This window comes from Rousettus aegyptiacus, unplaced genomic scaffold (genome assembly GCF_014176215.1).
Source record: "Rousettus aegyptiacus isolate mRouAeg1 unplaced genomic scaffold, mRouAeg1.p scaffold_m13_p_1, whole genome shotgun sequence".
NCBI lineage: Eukaryota > Metazoa > Chordata > Mammalia > Chiroptera > Pteropodidae > Rousettus > Rousettus aegyptiacus.
Window position 1 is genome coordinate 155,773,376 of NW_023416284.1, and position 20,636 is coordinate 155,794,011.

Genomic DNA, 20,636 nt, shown 5'->3' on the forward strand with positions numbered 1-20,636 from the left:
AGTTGTCATGACTCCCTGCTCTGTAGACTTTATAATACACACAAACGTCCAGTTATGCTTTTCACACACTTTATTCTTATTCCTCTCAACACCGTTCTACAGTTAAACTGAAACAAATTGTAATACAGTAATACAGATCCCAACACAGTTACATAACCAATGGACATTTTTTTTTCTTCCAGAAACTAAATCAGTGTAGATGAATATTGTCCTAATTTCTTTTTTTTCCCTTTGATCAGGTTTCTATTCAAAATTAGCTGTCCTAAAGTCATTTGACTTTTATGGAATAAACTAATTTCAGTTTATACCACGGGCTTCTTTTCTTCTGTGGCAGGTTTCTTTTCCACAGGCTTCTTCCCAGCTGCTGATTTCTTGGTAGCGGCAGCCTTTTTTCTCACCAAAGGCTTCTTCTGCTTCACATCACCAACAGCCTTCTTTCCTTTCCTCCCTACCACAGGCTTCTTGCCTGGAACCCCCTTCTTTTCATCTGATTTAGCTTCTAGTGGTGCTGCTGCTTTATCTACCCGGAACTTGTGATTCTTGGCCTAGTGAAGAATGGTGTTCTGGCACATGGTCTTCGCATGTGGGTTTGGCTTCAACATGATTCTCAGGTTTTTCAGTGGTTTCTTCTTTGGGACTCTGTGATAAATCTTCCTGTGTGGTGCTCAGAGGGTTGTTCTCTGGGTGTCTGGACTTTTCAAGATTCTGCTAAGGTCTGTACCGAGCATTTCGTGCATTAGAAGGTTGTAGTTACTCTTGAGAAAGGCAGCTTTACACCAGATGCCACGCAGATCGTCTAACCTACGGAAAGCTCTTTCCATCCAAAGGCAGAAACGGTCTGCATGCCCACCAGGAGCAAGTTTCAAAATGTTCAGTTTGCTTATATTAAGCAGAGTAATTCCAGGGATATTTCTGAAGGCTTTGATGGTGCCATTGTCCTCATTCTAGATGATGCAAAGTCCCCTGCACTGGATATGACGACAGTTTCTCATTTTGCTCTTGGCAGCTCTCATTCGCTGAGAGGTATACATCTTTTTTATATCATTCTAGGCCTTCAGTTTCTTAAAAAGCCAGACAGCCTCCTTGATCTTCTTGTAGCCTTCAACTTTATCTTCAACCACCAAAGGAAGTTCAGGAACTTCCTCAATATGATGACCTTTAGACATGATCAGTGCTGGTAAGGCCGAGGCGGCCAGGACAGAGCAGATGGCCTTTTGCTTCTGTGTTGCGTTCACTTTGTGGTGCCAGTGGCGCCAGGTTTTGTTTGGTGCAAACATGCGGCCCCCATGGCACATACTGCCAAAAGCACCCTGGCCAGGATGATGGGTCCCATCACCTCGAACTCTGGGAATTTGAGCCACAGCTCTGCCAGTACCCCATGACTCAGCACTGGTTTGATAACCTGCTAGTTCAGTGACAGCATAGGGCTGTCTGTTCCTTTTGCACAAGTTGATGTGAACAGAGTTTGCAATATCTGATCGAATGGGAGGCTTGAACACAGCTGGCGCAGTGACATTTTTGCCAGATGATTCTCCTTTTTTGGAGTGCACCACTATCAGTGGACAAGCACATGCCGTGGCGGGGAGAGGAGAAGGCCACCCTTCTCTCAACCCAGTGGCTCCCACGGGGAAAGGAAAAAGCTCCAGCCTTTCTTCATTTGGACTACTGATAAATCCTGGTTTATATAATGGAATCTCATCATTTTATATTTACTTTCTGCATTTACATCTGTTTATTTCCTTTTAGCCCTTGGCAATTAGGAGTACAAAATTTGCCATGTTGTATCATCATTATCTTGATCTTAAATTAGTATTTTAATTTAAGAATCTAGACGCTATAGACATATTCTATTTAAGTGGTGTAAGACAAATAATCACTTGAAAAGTTTTGTCTTTAAATTTTTTTTTTTTTAATCTGTAAGTACAGTGGTGGTCACTGTATATTGGATTACAGTTTAAGAAACACTAACACATAATGTTATAATATATGATGTGTTATGTATAATATAATATATAAATGCAACTGGAGGTATTAGAAATGTCAGACAAGAGCTATAATTTGTCCTCTGTCATTTTTATATGAATATAAATGCTGTAAAGAAAACTTTTTATTATTTTTTGAAACCCATAAGAGTTGAACTTTTCACCCTAGAATATTATTTTTTCATGATTTCCTAAGGAAATTTTTGTCCTTACATTATTCACGTATTCTAGGGAAACATGGAACATTTCAGATCTGTATGTATATTAGAGAAAGACATGTTAGAATATACTTTATCTAAATATATTGACTGAAATATGGGACTATCTGCATGTTTTAAAGAGAGTGGAAATAATTTCATGACCTAATACATTTTGAGGAAGTTTTCCATGTTCCAGTTTAAATCAAGCTTTAAGGTCCAGTAGCATGCTTCAGTAAGCGGAGAAAATAATCCTAACTGGATTAATTTAGTAAAAAGATTATTTAAATATAGAGTAAGCTCGAATCTTATGTTTGAAGAATAACATATTTATGTCAAAAATTTTTGTTCTTCTTTTTATTTTCAAAATTATAGAAGTATAATGTGTGAGAATTATCTTTCAATCGCACGTAATTTAAAAATTCCAAAATAACCATGGAATATAGTCTCAGATTTTCAATTATTCACTCAGAGATTACCTTTTACTTATTGATTTAGCATTTTGCAGAATATTAATTTTTTAAATGGTTCTTCGATTTTCTTATTAACTAATAATCACCTACTGTTGATTTCTGAGATTTTTTTCATAAGGGAAATAAAAGAAGGCAAAAGTATTCTGAGGATTAGAGTTGTATTAGGGAATACTAAATTCAATATTTATGTAAAGTTCTTTATAAATTGTCTTATATTCTTATTATGTTTTTTTCTTGTTATCAATCTGTGTGTTTTTCTTTCCCCACACTTCACTCCTGCTCCATTTACTTTGCCTTTGAGGTCTGTGATAAATGGAGGTGTGCTTTTAGGCCTGTTGGACTTAATTTGAGAACTGTTGAAGAAAAGATATAGTGAAGATTGAGCACATAGAACTCCATATTAATTTTACCATCTATAAGTATCTTATGACAGATAAAAATGTAGTGATGCATTTTCGTCAACTAATAATTAAAATATGACAATAGAAATAAATTGGAATAATTTAGTTAATCCTCAATAATTCTCATTAATATGCTCTTTTAAGTACTAAAATGTAAAGTTGAACTTTGAATCATTGTAGTTAAAATTAGCAATTATTGCTTACTAGTCCAGAATTCAACACACTTGTCTTGATTTTCCCCTTTAAGTTTACAATTACGACAAGGTATAAGATTTCTTCTTGTATGATAGGAATACATTGCAATGAAATCCTCCATGCATCACTGCATGGATTTGTATTTTTTGTGCTGAGAGAGGGAAACAAATGATTATCTTTTACTGCTGAGTGGTGTGATTCAAAGCAATGATAAGGCAAAAAATGCACAGCAGCTGGAGAACAAATGTTACACCCATCAGTTACCTCTGACAGATGAGGGAGTATTCTGAGGCAGACCTCTAGAATTACTGTGTTTCCATCCAGGCAGGGTGTACTAATTTAATTTTTGCAGGTATATCTTAAATGTTGTTGTATTCTAAGTATGAAATAGGATCTTTAATTACAGAAATTTTTATGAACTTCAAAATCCTAGTGGGTGGTGTACATTAAGTTATTTTGGTATTGTTAAAGAGTAAAATACTGGAAAGAATTATAATCTCCAAAGTGGCCTACTTTGGTTCTCCCAGTTGGGACATCTTTGTGTAGTTGTTAGCTTCTAAATGAAGTGTCTGTCTGGTCTGGTCTGTTGCTATTGAGTGTGAGGAAGCTTGTTTGGCTGCTGAGGAATTTAGCTGCCACTTTCCAGGCACTGGAACAATGTGCTCACTTGTGGATTAAGTAAACCGTGACCTCAAGTCTTCTACTGCTCCTCGTCACAAGCTTTATGGTCTCTAACTGGCCCAAGTCGCTTTGAATTACTGTCCTACTTTTGCTCCCATCTCAGTATCTCAGTGCTCTCTTGGCCGCCCCTCATTTCCCCATGGGGCTTAGAAGAATTGCTTGCTTCTCAGGGCTTTCTATTGGTTTCATTTGCTCATTTACTTTCCATCTGGATACTTTCCCTGATTTTTATCCCCAAAGTTATTATTACTTTTGACCCTGTTATTTACTCCTGCCACTCCTACCTATTTTCCTCTGTCGTTTACCATTGTCAGCTTAACTCTGGCCCTGTGCTTTCCTGCTGGAAGTCTCCCCGAGTCCTTCCTCCTCTTCTCTGCTTTCTGCCAGTGTCTGCATGACTTTTGTGCTGGCTCATGAAACTTCATATCCCTCACTAAAGTGGAATCTCCCCTCTTGTGTTATTTTCCTAACTAAGAACTTAATGTATATTATAGAACCTTTTTAGTTCTATTAATTGTAGATGAAAGAGAGAGGCTTGCAGACTCTGTTATTCAGAGGAGGCTGCTTTTTGTATTGTGATAGTATCCGATGTATCAGATACGTAAGAACTACCAGGATACTATGGAGTCTGGAAACCTTATTGTAGAATAAGGAGAAAGTAAAAAAAAAAAAAAAAAAAAAAAAAAAAAATTGGTTGTGTATTGAAAATATCAACTTAGTAACAGCGGTGGCCACAGATTGAATGGCCTACTTTAGTAAGTAGCGAGCTTGCTGTCATTATATTTACACACACACACACACACACACACACACACACACACAAGCATATACACATACATAAATATGCACGCTCATGCTCAGCCATGTAAAGATGGCTAAGAAGCAGATATGTGAGTGTAGTAGATAAGATTTAAAGTTCTGACTTCCAGTACTATGGTTTAGTGATTAGCATTTAATCTAAAATGCACTGACTGAAATAAAGCAGAATTCTCATTTTTCAATTTTTGCCCTCAGTTAAATATTTTTTGTATTTGTTACCAGAGTGTGACCTACATAGTTGTGATTGGCAATCTAGGATTTGTACTTTTTAAGTCAATCTAAGATACATTGTTATACATGATAGGTTTATTCAGGTTCGGGCCAGTAAGAAGCAGAATGGAGAGGCTTCATGTTTCTATCATAACTGATAAGAGAGGGGAGTAAGTATATGGTGGTGGGAAAGAGCGCTTGCTCTGGAATCAGATGGATATGGATTAAACTCCCACCACTGCTGATTGTTGACTTGTGACCTTGGAAAAGTTAACTTCCCCAGGCTTCAGGGTCCTCATGTGATAATGGAGAATCAGTAACGAGTACATAATAACACTCAAAAATTGATAAACAGCAAGATTATCGTCACCAAAAGGGAATTGTAGCAAAGGAAAAACCAACTATTTGTTGAGTGTCTGTAAGTAGCTATTGTCATAGTTCATACTGTGCCCTTTCATTTATGCTGTCCTTTGGTCCTCAAATTCTCCTTGTGAGATAAATGGCTTTTACAGAAGAAACTGAGTTTCAAAGAAGTTAGCAGAGTGGTGGGAACATGGAACTAAGTGATCCCAACATCTATGTTTAGTCTCATTTTCCAGGAGCCAAGTTCTTTAAAATTCTGCACTTGGAATCCATATTGTTTAATTAGGTTTTTGCCTCTGATCTCTTTTTCTTAGTCGTAAGTCAAAGTTTTTGTTTGTTTGTTTGTTTGTTTGTTTTGTTTTTAATCTTCTTAAAATTTAGCAATCAAATAAAGTTGCATTTCTCAGAGGTAGTTTTGGGAAAAAAATCCAGTAGGAAAGTTTTAGGTAAAAGTATAAATAATAGCTCCAAAAGTAATTATTAAAAGAAACAAGGCATCCAGTGACAATTATATATTTTGACTCAGGGCCTGCACCCAGTTGCAACCCCATTACTGAAGGACAGTGCAGCTGTGGACCTCAGAGTAGGCAGGTGGCTGGCACGGGAACGTTCGTCACCACGCCGCAGTTCCTCTTCTCTGCGCTCAGCCTTCCAGCTCTAAGTGCTTTTTCCTCTGCCTGGCACCCTCAAACTGCACTGCCAGCTTCTAGCCAGGATAGTTTTCCTGTGGCTGATGAATCACATGCGAGAGGGATGGGGGTGGAAGTAGAATGGAGATGAGTAGAGCAGTGAAGGCCCTAGTCCGAAGGAGAATAAATGTCCAGCAAATTCAAGATAATGAGAATGATGTTCTTTCCTGGTGAGAAAATTGTCCCCAAAGGCAGGTTTAGAAGTATTCTGAGCCATGATAACATCGTTGGAAGAAGAACAAGGCTCTTGGTGAGGTTCCGTGAGGATCTGAAGCTTTTTAAATGATCCTCTGTTGTGTTCATTACAAGCCTTTTGTGCAGAGGGAGAGATAAAATTATAAATGCATAAATACATACAAAATGGACAAGGGCTACCACTTCTGGTGAAATATTAATTTTGATTTGTTTCTTAGTCTCACTACTTTATAGTCACACAAATATTCGGATTTTTTTCAGTGGTTGACAAATGGGGTAATGAATGGTGGGGGAGGTATTTTCTAAAGTCCTGTATATAAGATTTATAGTTGGGATGGAAAGAACTGATTCTGTAATCTCAGCCTCAAACATGGTGCCTCAGGTCACTTAAGGAAGTGTCTGAAGTTTCTTGACATTGAAATAACAGCACAATGAGTCATCAAAGGATAAAAAATGTCAACTCTACAATTTAAAGACAGATATATCTTGCATAACATAAGGGTACAAGGTGAAACTTCTTAATGATGATGAGAAAGCAGAAAGAGTTTCTGTTTTGCAGGCAACAGAATGAGAAACTTGATCTCTACAGGAAAATTTTTGTGATAAAGCAGATATCTGAATTGAGTTTTCAGTCATCAAGTGGTCATCACGTAAGCTTGCTATCACAGATCTTCAAAGCTTCCTTTGAAAATCTTTTGAAAGAATGTTTTTCTTAAATCCAAACCTTTAAAACCTTGAAGAAACACTTAATCTTTATGAATTTTTAAGATGTAATGCTAGAAATTCACATACCATGTTACATTATAAATATGAATTTATGTTATTCTCTTTGAATTATATGCAGTAGCTTTTAAGAATAGACTGCTAATTAAATATAGTTTTCTAGAGAACATAAGTCATTCAAGCATAATTAAGAATTAGGGAAATTATTTATGTGGCAAATTCAGGCTTTATATCACACTTTCTAGAACAATGGAGTTCAAGTAAAGATAATTTGTGCTGTATTCTATAGCTTTGAGAAATAGATAAGAAAAGGTGTCCATTTATAAGAATCCAGGAATGGGCTATTAATTCACTAAACATTTTTTGAGCACTCTGCCAGGTCCAGGGAAGTGCTGTCAAAGTCTGCATCATCTCCATCAGCTCCTGCAAGTGACCAGAGGCCTGAGAATGCTTCCTCAGAGAGGGCTTTTGCCCATAATGGTGTCATTTAAGCAGCCATTCCCAAACTTTTTGGCACCAAGGAACAATGCTCCTATGAGAAATTAATGCCTGATGATCTGAGGTGGAGCTGAAACCGTAATGCTAGTGGCTGCAAATACAGATGAAGCTTCGCTCACTAATCTGCCACTCACCTCCCACTGTGTGGCTCAGTTCCTAACAGGCCACGGAATGGTACTGGCCCATGGGCTAGGGGTTGGGAACCTCTGATTTAAAGTGTTAATGAAGAGTAGAGCCTAGAAGTAAAGTATCCCTTTACAGTGGAGTCGTTTAAGTTGTATTTAATAAAGAGAAGATACTTGAACTTCTTTTCTTTAGCTTCCAAAATTTACATTATAACTGTGATATGGGAGTTGAGAAATTTCAGTTAGAGGTATTATCTAATGTAGATGGTTAGTAATACTCAGCCTCTAACTACAGGGCCACAGAAAAGGAAAAAAAAAAATTATATAACCCCATTTCCCTAGCCTAGTCACTGGGATGTTGTCATCAGCTGAATTATTTTCACCTATAATTTCTATTTCTTTTTTACCTTTTTTTTTTTTGTCTTTCATGTAGCAGCCTTATTCTTGTTTAATAGTTCGTATTCTTTCTTTTATCAATTTGAATATTTTAAACCTCCTTAAAGTCTTTTTCCATGTGTTCTACTGTTTCCAGTGCTTAGGGTGCAAAAATCTCTTGTTTGTGGTGACTAATGCTCCTGCATGTTTCTTTGTTCTTAACCTTGTACTTTCTTACTGTTATAAACATCTTTACCAGGATTGTTTTTCACAGACATCCTTGTGCTTCAGATTAGGGGACTGCATTTGCAATGAAGTTAAGCATTAACCACTCTCAGACCAGTCATTACATCTAGTTTCCATTTGGGGCCCACGAATCACAGGGGTACCACGAGTCTGGACATGCCAGCTCTGAGCACAGTCTGGGCCTCGGTTTCCCACTTCTTGGGCTGCCTCTCTTCTTACCCTCAGTGAAAGCTCATGGGAAACCTCTTGCCCTTGGTGATGTATCGATGAGCCCTGCGAATGGAGCAGCCCTCTATGGCTCTGTGCATTTCAAGATCTTGTGACTGGATCCTTTCCCTTCCTTTGATTGCCCATAGTTATCGGCTGTATCTGGCCCCTGCCTTCTGGTCCCTCTTTCTTCTGGAGCCTGGAGATTTCACTCTCTTGGTTTCAAGCTTAGGTTGTAAAAATGTTTAACTTTATTCAGTACTTTTATGTTTTTGTGTTTGGTGGAGAGATTTTTTCCTATCAACTCAGATCATTATATTGAACCAAAGTCACTAAATTACTTTTTGAAAAAGATTTATAATTTACTATGCCACTAGCAATATGTTAAAGTATTAGTTTCTTCATACTAACATTAGCATTTTGGTATTATTATTTAAAATGTTTTTTCCTCATTTAATAGTTGAAAATGATACTTTATTATATTTATTTTTATACCACATTATGTATAACTTTATAAAACTAATTCACAGAGGAAAAAGAAGTAGGTAGAGCAGGCTTCCTTGAACAGAGGTAGAAAAATGTATATATAAAACAGTATTTGTTCTTTGACCTTGCACCCTTTTCCCCCATATTCATGGGTCTGTTGTTGGAACTTGGATGAAGACATAGGATAGGAAAATCAACTGGTTTAACTGTGTTTTTTTTTTTTTTTTCTTTCTCTTCTCATCCACACTTAAAAGCCAGTTCAAGAAAGGGATGAAGGTAGGGTATGTATGTAAACAAAGAGGGAACCATTTATTTGTGCTGTACTTTCAAGCCCTCTGAGAGAGATGGTACCTGGACAGTAGACTGTACTTTCTTAGAAGTGGAAGTGATTCTTTTTCAGATGATGCCATCTCTTTCTAGGAAGACTAAGAAGGAGAGTTATATCCACATAATGATACGTAAAGATGCCATAGGACTTTGGTTCCTGGCCCCTGACTATTCTTGGCATTATAATTATATATATATATATATATATATATATATATATATATATATATATATATATATACTGTCTTTCCCTTTTCTCTTCTCTTCTTTTTCATTCTTTCCTTCCTTCTTCCCTATCTTTCTCCCTCCCTTCTATCTGAAACACGTAGACATGCCTTTATCAAGTACCAAAGCCTTTGCTTTCCTAGCTAGTATCAGAGATAAATAGCTGACAAGCAGCATTGCCTCTTCATGCACATTCATTGGGACAAATTTCTGCAAAAAATGTTTAGATCCTTGCAATTTTATTCCAGTTGACCTTACCCATATTATATTATATAATTTAAAAAAAAATGTTGTATTCTCATATTGTTTCAATTATTTTAGATTAATTTAGATTTTTAGACTAAATAGATTTTTTGGTTCATGCTTGATTTCCTCCACCTCCTTTTGCTAATTCAAAGACAGCTCGGCATTCTTTTTTACTAAATCTAAGAATTAGACAGGTTTTCTGACTGGTAATTTTGGCTTTCGCAGAATAAAGAAAAGACAGCAGTTGGCTGGCCACCCTCAGGGTGTACTGTTTGTCTTCTTTGCATCTCATCCGTTTCACATAATTGAAATGAGCAATGTTTTCTTCAATTATTCTCCTTGAGTATTTGCTCTAAAGGAATGAGGATGGTGATATTAAGTAGCAGATACAAAGCTGTGAGTATGACTATAAATTATTTCTTCTGCCAGAACATAATGCTTCACTGTTTTGTTTATTTTATTTTTAGTTTATTAGTGATCAAATATGTTCAACTTCAGTTTCATTTTAGTTTTCTTGTTGTAATGTGTTATTTAAAGTATTAACTATTTTCATGTCAAAAAGTTATAATATAACTTTACAATTCTGCATTACTATAATTGTCTTCTAAATAAGCAGTTCAAGAAGTAGCTCAAGGGAGCGTTGTGTTTTGGAGATTTAAATGCCTGTACCAATTTCTGTTCTGCTGATGCAAACTATTTCATGTTGACTCTCTAGGAAATTTTTTTTTAATGCTTCAATTGAGATTTTTAAATTTAATTCAAATAGTTGTGTAGAAAATAGTGGACTGTTAGAATTTGCGAAAAAAAGAAACCACTTTTGCTTAAGTGTATACTGGACCTTAGATCCAGCTATTTAATGCTTAAACAAAATTTATAGAAAGCTTCTTTGCTCATAGTGACCTGGTTACATCACAAGTTAAATCAGGGACTCTGGGGTTCTGGCGCCTTTAGTAGTCTCCTTAATGCTACTGCGCTTGGATGCAGCAGACTAGAGATCTGGGAAATGATCTAAAATCTGCCAACTCCAAAGTCCAACCCTCCCTGGTCTACACTGGTACCCATCTCCAAAAAGACCGAGTGAAATTCAGTTTTAACATGGGAAGGTTCGCACACTAAGCTATTGGCGTGCCATAGCACATACTCCTTGGAAGCAAATCACTTTGGAAAGCAGTAATATTGAAGGTAGCATTTGTTTTATGTTTTATTAAATTTTATTAAAAGCCTAGATAGTGGTGATAAAGAGAACTGAGATTTCTAGAGATGAGTTGGTGATGTTAAAAGGAAAGGAAGCAGAATACCAAAGACAAATTTTTATTAAAGTTTTGTCTAGCGCTTACTTCACAAAAAATTGTAATCTTCAGAGATAGTAGAAAGGTAAAGACTAAAAGCAAATGCTGAATGTAATTGGGCTCTCATCTTTAATGACAAAGATCATAATAATAGCCACTATTTATTTAGTATCTGCTGTGCATTAGTCAGGTGCCATTGTCTGTGGTGTTCAGTTTCTTAATCTGATTATTTTAGCCTTAACAATTTTCTTCATGTAATTACTAAAAAATCATGTAGTTAGGTAATGTCTTAGAGAACCTGCTAACATTTATTAGTGTGGATGTATCTTTCATTGAATTAGAGCCAGAAGTTTTACATTAGAGAACAAGGAAATGTTAAATTCTGAAAAAGTCACTTTCGTTTCAAAAATGATTGCTTAATAGGAACCACATATTCCTTTAATGGTGTTTTTCTATACAGTTCTCTCTTTGCCACTGTATTTTTTTTTTCTTTCATTTACTCTTCCTCTTCTTTATCCACGCACATCAGCTGTGGGATTTAAAGAAATTCTTCCTGGTAGGATATTAACTGCCAGTCCTAGTTTTGGTGCTGAGTCCTTGTTTTTAATACAATATACCAATTGTATTAACACTGTATATACCCATTATGTGGTTCACAATTGTATATACTGCTTTTGGGCTTCTATTTAAAATATATTTTGATAGTGACTATAATTTACCATGAGCTTTATTGATAAAGGTGGATTTATAACTAGGGTATTTTATATATTCTAAGAAAGCATTTGTTTTGTGTTTTACAGAATGTTATTGTATTCAAAATTTTCCATGAATTTTTTTCCCATGTTTTCTCCTGGTACTCCTTAGCATAATATGGCAGCAGAGAGCCTGTGGGATTAAAGTTATATCTTACTTTTATTAGGTGCTTGAGTCATCAATATTTTAATAAATTAAAAGTAATGATTTTGATTGATTTGAATTGGGGCTTTATTGGCTGATCTGTGATCAAATTTGAATTTCTTATTCATATGCACTATATTTTGACAACTATTCCACCTCCTTTTCAAATACCTACTTCATAACTCCTTAAATTGAAGGTATCATTTTGAACTTTGAGTAAATTATCTTTGAATAATGCATTTGTCATGAGTGATTTTTTCAGATATGTAATATTAAAGGTTTCCTGAAAATTAGCATTTCTAAAATATTTTTTAATGGCCCGTAGGGGGAAAAAAATAGAAAGATATGTTAAATAATTGATATTTAATTTTTATTTTTTCTTTGCCTCAGCATATATTTATTGAGCACCTACTATATATAACGTAAACTGTTCATTTTACTAAGGATATAGCAGTTAACTCAACTGAGTCCCTTCTTAGTTTTTAGAACTTATATTCTAGTGGGAAAAAGCAGATAATAAGCAAATACATATAACAGGACAATGTTGATAATGGTTATTGACAGAAAAACAAAACCGAGGTAAGAAGAAGGGTAGGAACAGATAAAGTGGGCGCATGTGTGTGTGTCCATGTGCTGCTTTTGAGTGTATGGTCGTGGAAGGTTTCATGGATGATGACTTGGTTCAGAAGAGTCCTGAGTGAGGCAAGGGAGGGAATGAGGCCTGGGAACACTCACTCCAAGGAGGACGCTTCAAGGAGAAAGGTCAGCAGACACACAAGTGTTGAGGCCAGAGTGTGCTCAGGCCAAAAAAAAACGTTTGAAAGTTTTGGCTATTTTTTAGTGCAGATTTATTTATTAGACAGTTCTTACTTATCTATAAGATAAATGATATATGACACCACCAATAGGTAAAAGCAGTTTTTACTTATTGCTATAAAATAGGAAATTAAGAAAATTAATTTATGAAATCCTAGAAATATGATGTCCTCCAGGCTACATATGCAAGTTATAACCAATCTCTGTTTACAAAAAGAATTATATTTAAGAATCTTACTTGTCACCTTGTTATTCTCTAAATGGGAACTGTCTCTGGACAAAATTCAGGGCTGCTATGTTACACAATTCAAAAGTCGCCATCTGTGTAGACAGCCCCAGGTAGTACCATTCATATTGCATACTCTGGATTTGGGCAGAATGGATGCCCCTGACTAAGCTAGGTGTTCCAGAATATATTGGGAGGTCCTCTGTGCTTCCATCAAAGCACTACTATAGAATAGATAGAAAGAGACTGCATAATAATAAAAGAAATAACTAATACTTACTAAGTTTGTGCAGCATTCCGGGCTTTACTCTAAATGTCTTGCCTGGATTAGCTCACTGAACCCTTAGGAAAGCTCTACAAGGTACATACCGAGGCTCAGATAGAAAAATCAATTTATAATTGGTGTACAGCTTGCTCTGCTTTCCCTTATTTAATATTATGACTAAATTATTTGATTCAACTGTTAAATGAACAGTATCCTTTCTGATGGTGGAAATAGGATTTGACTGCTTCTCTGTACTGATTACATCTTCCCGACTGTAGATAGCCTCAAGAGATAACTGAATCGTTCAGCCAATTTTTTCTTGTTGGTTAGATGCTTGGCATTCTGATAGGCAATGATAAAGACTTCCGTTCCTCTAGTAACTCTCTCATTTATCTGTGGTATAATTTTCTGAAGAATCCATTTTCACAATACAATACTATTGCAGATCCATATCATCTGTTAAATGATTTATAGTATAGTATTGATGAGGACTTAGTCATTTACTTGATTGAACTTTTGAGTAAATCCAAAGCTGCTTCCTGATGAACCATGTTGACCTCACTGACATACTGATTAAGGTACCTGTGCCCTAAGATGTATTGGTTCTGCAACTGTATACATTTATTTGTCATGTGTTTTTATTTTCACAGAAAGCACCAACATTGCCATTTAAATACTTAGTATGTGAAGCATATAGACTTCCACCTAATACTTAGCATCCACTTAACAGTTTTCTTGTTATTAGTGTGTATACTAGTTTTAATTAGAAGGTCATGAAATATTGTTGGTATTCCGGAAAAGAAAGCTACGGGATACATCGTGTCCTGTTTGAAGTCACATCTTCAGAAAGCTACAAACTTGGACTGCATTACTTTACATCTTTGTAAAATATTTTTCAGAGAATTAGTAGTTTTGATTTTCAAAGTAGCCATGTATTAGATGTATCAGACATCTTAAAAAGTTCATACTTTTAAAATTAGCAATTTTATGAGTTTTCCTAAGAAAATAATCAGAAGTGCACACACACACACACACACACACATTCATCACTAGGATATTCATCACTATATTATAAAATAGAGAGCATATGGAAAACTCTAAATGCTAAATGGTAGACATTGGTTAAAGAAATAACGAGACACCCATATATGCAGACACTTTAAAATATTTTAGAAAGGAAGTATGGTTATGCTATAATAAGCATGGATACAAATTATAATAGAGAATATAGTATGATCCCTTTTTATTTTTATTATATTTTATTTAAATTATACATTTATAATCATAGATATAGTTAAATGTGGATACTATATGTAGTTATATTTTCTGTACTTTTTTATTTTCAGATTATCTTAAAGAAAACAGTAATATAAAAAACAGACGTAGTTCCCCCAAGACTCAAGAATTTTACTTCTGGAGATACTCACTCACACATGTCTGTAACATGTACAGGGACTCTCACTGCTAAACTATTTCTAAGAACTAACATTTGGAAACAACCTCAAAGTCTACAAAAAGCAGATTGAATTAATAAAATATGACATATTCATATGATGAGATATTACATAGCATTTCGATAAAAAAAAATACATATTTACCAAGATAAATAGGTCTCAAAAAATGTTAAGTGAAAAAAGGCATTTTACAAAACAACAAAAGTTGACCATATATTCCAAATGATACACTTGTACATAAAAATATAAAGAGGACTTGAAGGCCTGCCAGTCTAATGACAGTGGATGCCACCGGATGAAAAAATAAGAAAATGAGAGTAATGGAGTTGGTTAAAGGAGACTTCAGTATTTATATTATTTTATTTCTTAAATAAAAAAATAAATATGTACATGGAAGTCTAAATATAACATTATTAGATGGCAGTAATATGTCTCATTATTCTTTATATATTCTAGATTTTAAAAATTTTCTTAAAAAAATTAAATACCTAGTTGGCAATGAGAAAGTAAAGATTAAATGTAGAGCACTCTGACAAATTTTACAATGAAAGAGCAGAGAAAAAAATCAGAAACTTTAGAAGAATATGGTGCCATTAGAAGGATTCTTTGTTTAAGATGGGATACATTAAAACTTTTTTCAGACCGAGTCATGACTTATGAATGGGTTGTGAAATCAATTTAGGGACCCATTAGTGCATTGTTTTAATAGAATCTGTACAGAAAAGAGTTTAACATCCATAGAAAGTCCTACTTGCTAGTTGGCTCCTTGGCTGACATGAGAACTTGAGTAGTAAGCATTTTTCTACACTGATGTAAAACTTTCTATAAATGATAAAAGTGGATTTCTGCCCCTAAACTATTTGTGCACACAAAATAGTTTATCCTGAACACCTGCCTTTCTCCTAGGGGTCTGATACATGCTAGGCAGAGGGAGCTTATGTGAGCATTCCCCAGTAAAAACCTGGGAGACAGAGTATCTAATGAAGCAGAGTACTTCACACCTTGTCTGCTGGTGCTGGAAGAATTATGTGTGTTCTGTGTGACCCCACTGGGAGAGCACTTTTGGTACCTTGCACCTGGTTTTTTGGGGCCTCACCCCATCCACCTTTCCCTTTGCTTATTTTCCTTTTTGCTGTCAGAAATCTTAGCTGTGAATGCAAGTAAAAAGAAAAAAGACATGACTATATGAAAACATCTTTTGAAAACTACTTTTGATAACACTGCCTTTCATGATATTCAGTGTCATTTACATGAAGAGTCATGCAAATTTTCTTAGAATTTAAATTATATAATACATACATGATATAGAAAAAAACTGTTTCTTATGCTTTTCTCTATTGGACAATAACAGCTGTTTACCCCATTGTTTCCTCATTTGGGAAACAGAGTTAAATTTGGGATTTAATTGGAGTTGTCCTGAGCAAAGTTTTTAATCAACAATATTAGCTATTTAATCAACTGGTAGATGTTTTTTTTACCCGTATTTGCAGCTTTATTATATTTGTCTGTCTCTCATAAGCTGCTCTGGGGTTCTATGGAATTTGGTATAAAAAAACAGGTACATGAATACGTAAAATGACAAAAACAACCTATCATGGAGTAAAAAGTTCTGGATAGGTCATGTTTTGGGGGGAAGTATACACATCATTTCTCTTCCCTTGATACTAAGATCATGTGTTTTATAGGCTTTTAAGGTCAAACATATGTATAATTCTATTATTAAAATAGGGATTAAATTCCTTCCTTAATTATGTATATTAAAATGCCATTGACTTTTTAGGAAGTTACTATCAAATTTTAGCTGAGTATATATCTTTACAGTATGGGCACAAATCACTTTAATCTTTCTATTCAAGTTGTGTTCAGTAGTTACACTGGCACAAGCATATCATTATAAAAGGATTAACACATTCCATGGTAAAAGGTTAAAACAGAACATATAAAATTACAAATCTTAAAGAGAAGCATTTATTCAGTTAACAAAAGAGGTTACCACATAGTTCCCTTAATCAGAATTTCTATTTGCACTATCAATAAAATTGGAGTTTTTATAATTACAGCCAGTAGCTTTATAATGTTGGCTATTCAAGAGTTCCTAATAGGGTAACATATAAGCATTAAAGAGAGCCTTTATGGTCTTTACACAGAGACATGGTAAGAGGGCTCCTTGCTTTGCTATTAGCATCGATTAATGAAGTACAGAACCAAGAAGTGCTGCTGCTTTGTCTGTATTTTGTACAATATTTTAAATGATTTTCTTAGTTAAGCCTTCCACCTTACTTTTGAAGAAAGTTACAGTTATCATTATTTTCGTAAGATCAAGTGACTTCCTGGAAATCTGAAGAGCACTGGTATTTAATAAAACAATTATTTACAGTTTTTTTCAGCACTCAGCTTAATTCATGCCTCATTTTGATACAACAGAATGAGCTCATTGTATTACTTCAAGGACAAACCTTGAGTACAAGAATTTTCATTGAAAACATAACATCTTGTTTGTTTTAGTTGAAGGCTTTCCAAACACATTAGCATTCACAAAATTTGGAATTCAGCTCACAAGGACAATGATAACAAGGGAAAATTCAAGAGTGGACCAGAAATCCAGACCTCTTTTTAGAAGGAGTAAATGGATAGAGGGATAACTGACTTAACAGAGCTATTTGATACTTAGATGATTTTTAAAAAGAAGGGGTGGCAGCCAGCAATGTTAGTGTGCATCAGTGAATTTCAGAAATTCCCTGGAGTAGGAGGCACCAGAATATTTAGAAGATGATAGCGAGTTGTGTAGCTGAAAGTGGTAGGATTAATTGAAAAACTGAATAAGGAAGATTCCACTGCCTCACCTTTCTGGACCTGGACAGCTAGGTGGCAACCCTTTCACAGAGTAAATCAGGTAATTGAAAGTTTAGCAGGGATGCTGCAGGCCCAGTTTGAAGCACAGGCACTACATTGAAAATAAAGATGTGTGGGCAAGTCTACAAAAAGGCCAAGGACCCCTCAGCCCACATTTGGCCACATGCTCCAGCATTGGCAACTGGACATATACCTTCAGACATAAAACTAGAGGATTCTTCTATAGCGAGTGCATAGTCCCAGGGGAAACACCTCAGATTGCTGACACTTGGTGATTTTCAGCAAAAAAAAAAAAAGAAAAAAAAGCCAACTTGCCAGTAAGGCTGGCTCACAGATCTTACTGATGACTCATTTTGAAATCAGTGTATTGCACGACACCTCCATAAAGATGTTTCCCACCAAAACAGGGGAAATGAAGCAAGATAGCAGGTAACACGTAATCCAGGAAGCTGTGGGCTCCAACATAGAAGCAAAGTAGCAGGCTCATCACCGGTCCACATGGGAACTGGAGGGACAGGGCTCCAGAAAATGTGCTCTAAGAAAGAAGAAGTGGAACTTGAACTGGTTGTTCTGATTATGTGGAAAATAATCTTAAGGGGGAGTTTATAATTCAGTTGGAAAGTTTTAGAAAAGATTAATAATTGGAATATAGAAAGCTAGAAAAAAATACCAAGTCCTAGGAATGCAATAGTTACATAAAAAATAAAATGGCGCTATAATATACTATTAGCCATGTGTTAGATGTTGTCGTAAATAGGAAATATTATATAGTCACATTCTAAATATGTCTAAATATAGTCATTCTAAATATGAATTAATAATTAACAAAAACTTGTGCTGTAATGCTATTGGGAGGATAGAAATAAGGAAAATGGTGAGGAAGATATGCGTTATAAATTCTAATAAAGGAGCATAAGCATATTCTCTAGGAACAAAAATAATAAAAATAGAGAAGAGTTGAAATTTTTTTTCTCTTCAAATGATGGTTAGAATTGGACCTCTGTTTTATTTATCTATTTTGTAAGAATCATTTGACTTTTTAAAGTAGCACACATGTACAATATTGATAAAAGTAAAGTGGGTAATCACATATAGAAGACTTACCTAACTCTAACTTTTAAGTTGCATAGACAGTATTGTATTGCTCTGTGACCCTGGGAAAGTTATCTCACTTTTGAAAAGCCTTAGTTTCATCATTTGCGAAATGGGAATAATGACGGTAATTATAACAATAAAAATAGCCTCACATGAATGTTATGAGGAGAGAACAGAATGATGAATACAAAGCATTTGGTATAGTGCTCAGTATATATTATTAATGTTAGATATTATTAGTACTATTTTAATATTTTACTACAAATATGTTTGACTCTAATCCACTAAGTTTTCAATAGGTTATGGGAAATCAGATTGCATCTAAATAGCACTTTGGCTTTTACTTATTTACCTTTAAATCCAGAAATGGTCATGTCTGGGTATTCGATCAATTTCCAGCTAAAGGTCATAGCACTAATAAAGTTTTTCCTGCTAAGTCCAGTTAGAGTTATTTATTAGAACTTTTTGGTTTAAGTTTCCTATTTTGAAGTGAAGTATTAGCTCGTATACTCAATGAGCTTTTAGCTTATATCTACTTCTGTTGCTAAACAGTTAAAAATTCTAAAGTGCATTTTCATGATTTCCAGTATCTTAACATATAATGATAACTTTTCCTTCTTTTTGAGTGTATAGTACATTCTTTGAGCTCATTCGATGGTTAGGAATGAATGCAAATAGTAACTAGCTTGCTTCAGCTAGTTGTGAAGATTCTGGTTTTACTGTATTATATATTTGGTAATGTAAACAAAACTTTGTATGTTTATGTCTTTTTTAATTCTGTGCATGATTAGTTTGATTATCAAAATTCGTCTCTGAATACCTCTTACAGATAAACTAAAGAAGACTATTTAGTACTACTGCATGTATTTTCTGGACTTTTGTCATCAATATTCTGTCTTTCACTCTTTACTTAACTGTCTGGAAATGCTTTAGTTGTTCAACTAGATTAGCAGTAACTTTAGGGAAAAATATGAATATATAAATGTTTTTGCTTTCTTTTTCTTTTACAGAAAGAAACATAGGAAAGATACACTAGAAAGTGTGAAATGGTTACCTGTAGAAGTGGGTGTGTGGGGAGTGGAAGGTAGAGTAAGAGTAAAAATATTGAGTATAGTATAGTTTTTATGTAGTTTTGACTTTTGAACAATTACTATTTTAATTCTCGAAAATAAAATTAAATCAAAAATGATTCTTTTAAAAGCAATCCTGAAAGAATATGAACAGAAACAAAGGAGCTAATATTTATCAAATTGAGTGCATAAAGACAGAGAAGAATTAATTTAGACAACTTTAAACACAGTGCCCTGACTCTATGCTTAGCAAGCTATATTCTGAGTAGAAAGAGAATTTCAAATTAATCTTGATCTTTATGTAGTTGTTTGCTGTTGCTAGTTTATTTGTATAGTAGTTAGGAAACTTATGTATGTATTGAAAGATAAAACAAAGAAATAAATACACCGATATCAGTTTTTTTTTTTTCACCTTGGGGAAAAACGTTATAAATATGGAGTGAGGAGAGGTGAGAAAGAACCCTTGTAGCATTGACTTAGAATTGGAGGCATCGATATGAAATGCTGGTTTAAAATTAAAGGAAAAATATATTTTAAAATATATTTAAATATATATTTAATTTATATAATATATAATTATATATATAAACTTGTCATATATATATTTAATAACTCTGATGACTGAAAAGGCCTAGAGGCAATGTTACTCCAGTATAAATAAGAATATCAGAAGCTTGGATCTTGGTTTCAGAATAGCATTCATTCCCCTTTAAAAGAAATAGGGTTCTTTGGAGAATCAGCTGATTCCAGCTTTAGGACAAGGAATTATTCAAGACCAAAGCAGAACTAGCAGGATACTGACTTAAAGTGGTCCCCAGTGGCCAAATTTGGGACAGTTTAAATGATGGTAATGGATTTTAACACAATGAATAAAAAGGGAAATGCTGAGTCTATTGTGACATATTTTTAAAATGTGATGCCAAAAATGCTATTTAAAAATAATGTAGAACTAGAAAGATCACCATTTTTCAACCCCTAGTGCAATATCTGATTCAGATAAGGATCATC

The 20,636-nt window shown here is 34.7% G+C and overlaps 2 protein-coding genes across 2 annotated transcripts in view; one reads left to right on the forward strand and one right to left on the reverse strand.

Moving 5' to 3' along the window:
• RNF217 (ring finger protein 217) overlaps positions 1–20,636 on the forward strand; it is a 110,009-nt gene that overhangs the window by 29,489 nt on the left and 59,884 nt on the right. The window lies entirely within an intron of this gene.
• On the reverse strand, positions 303–18,968 carry LOC107519076 (60S ribosomal protein L4-like). The gene is given in 2 exon segments (XM_036220905.1): positions 303–1,675; positions 18,911–18,968. Coding segments are annotated over 2 exon segments (1,431 nt in total).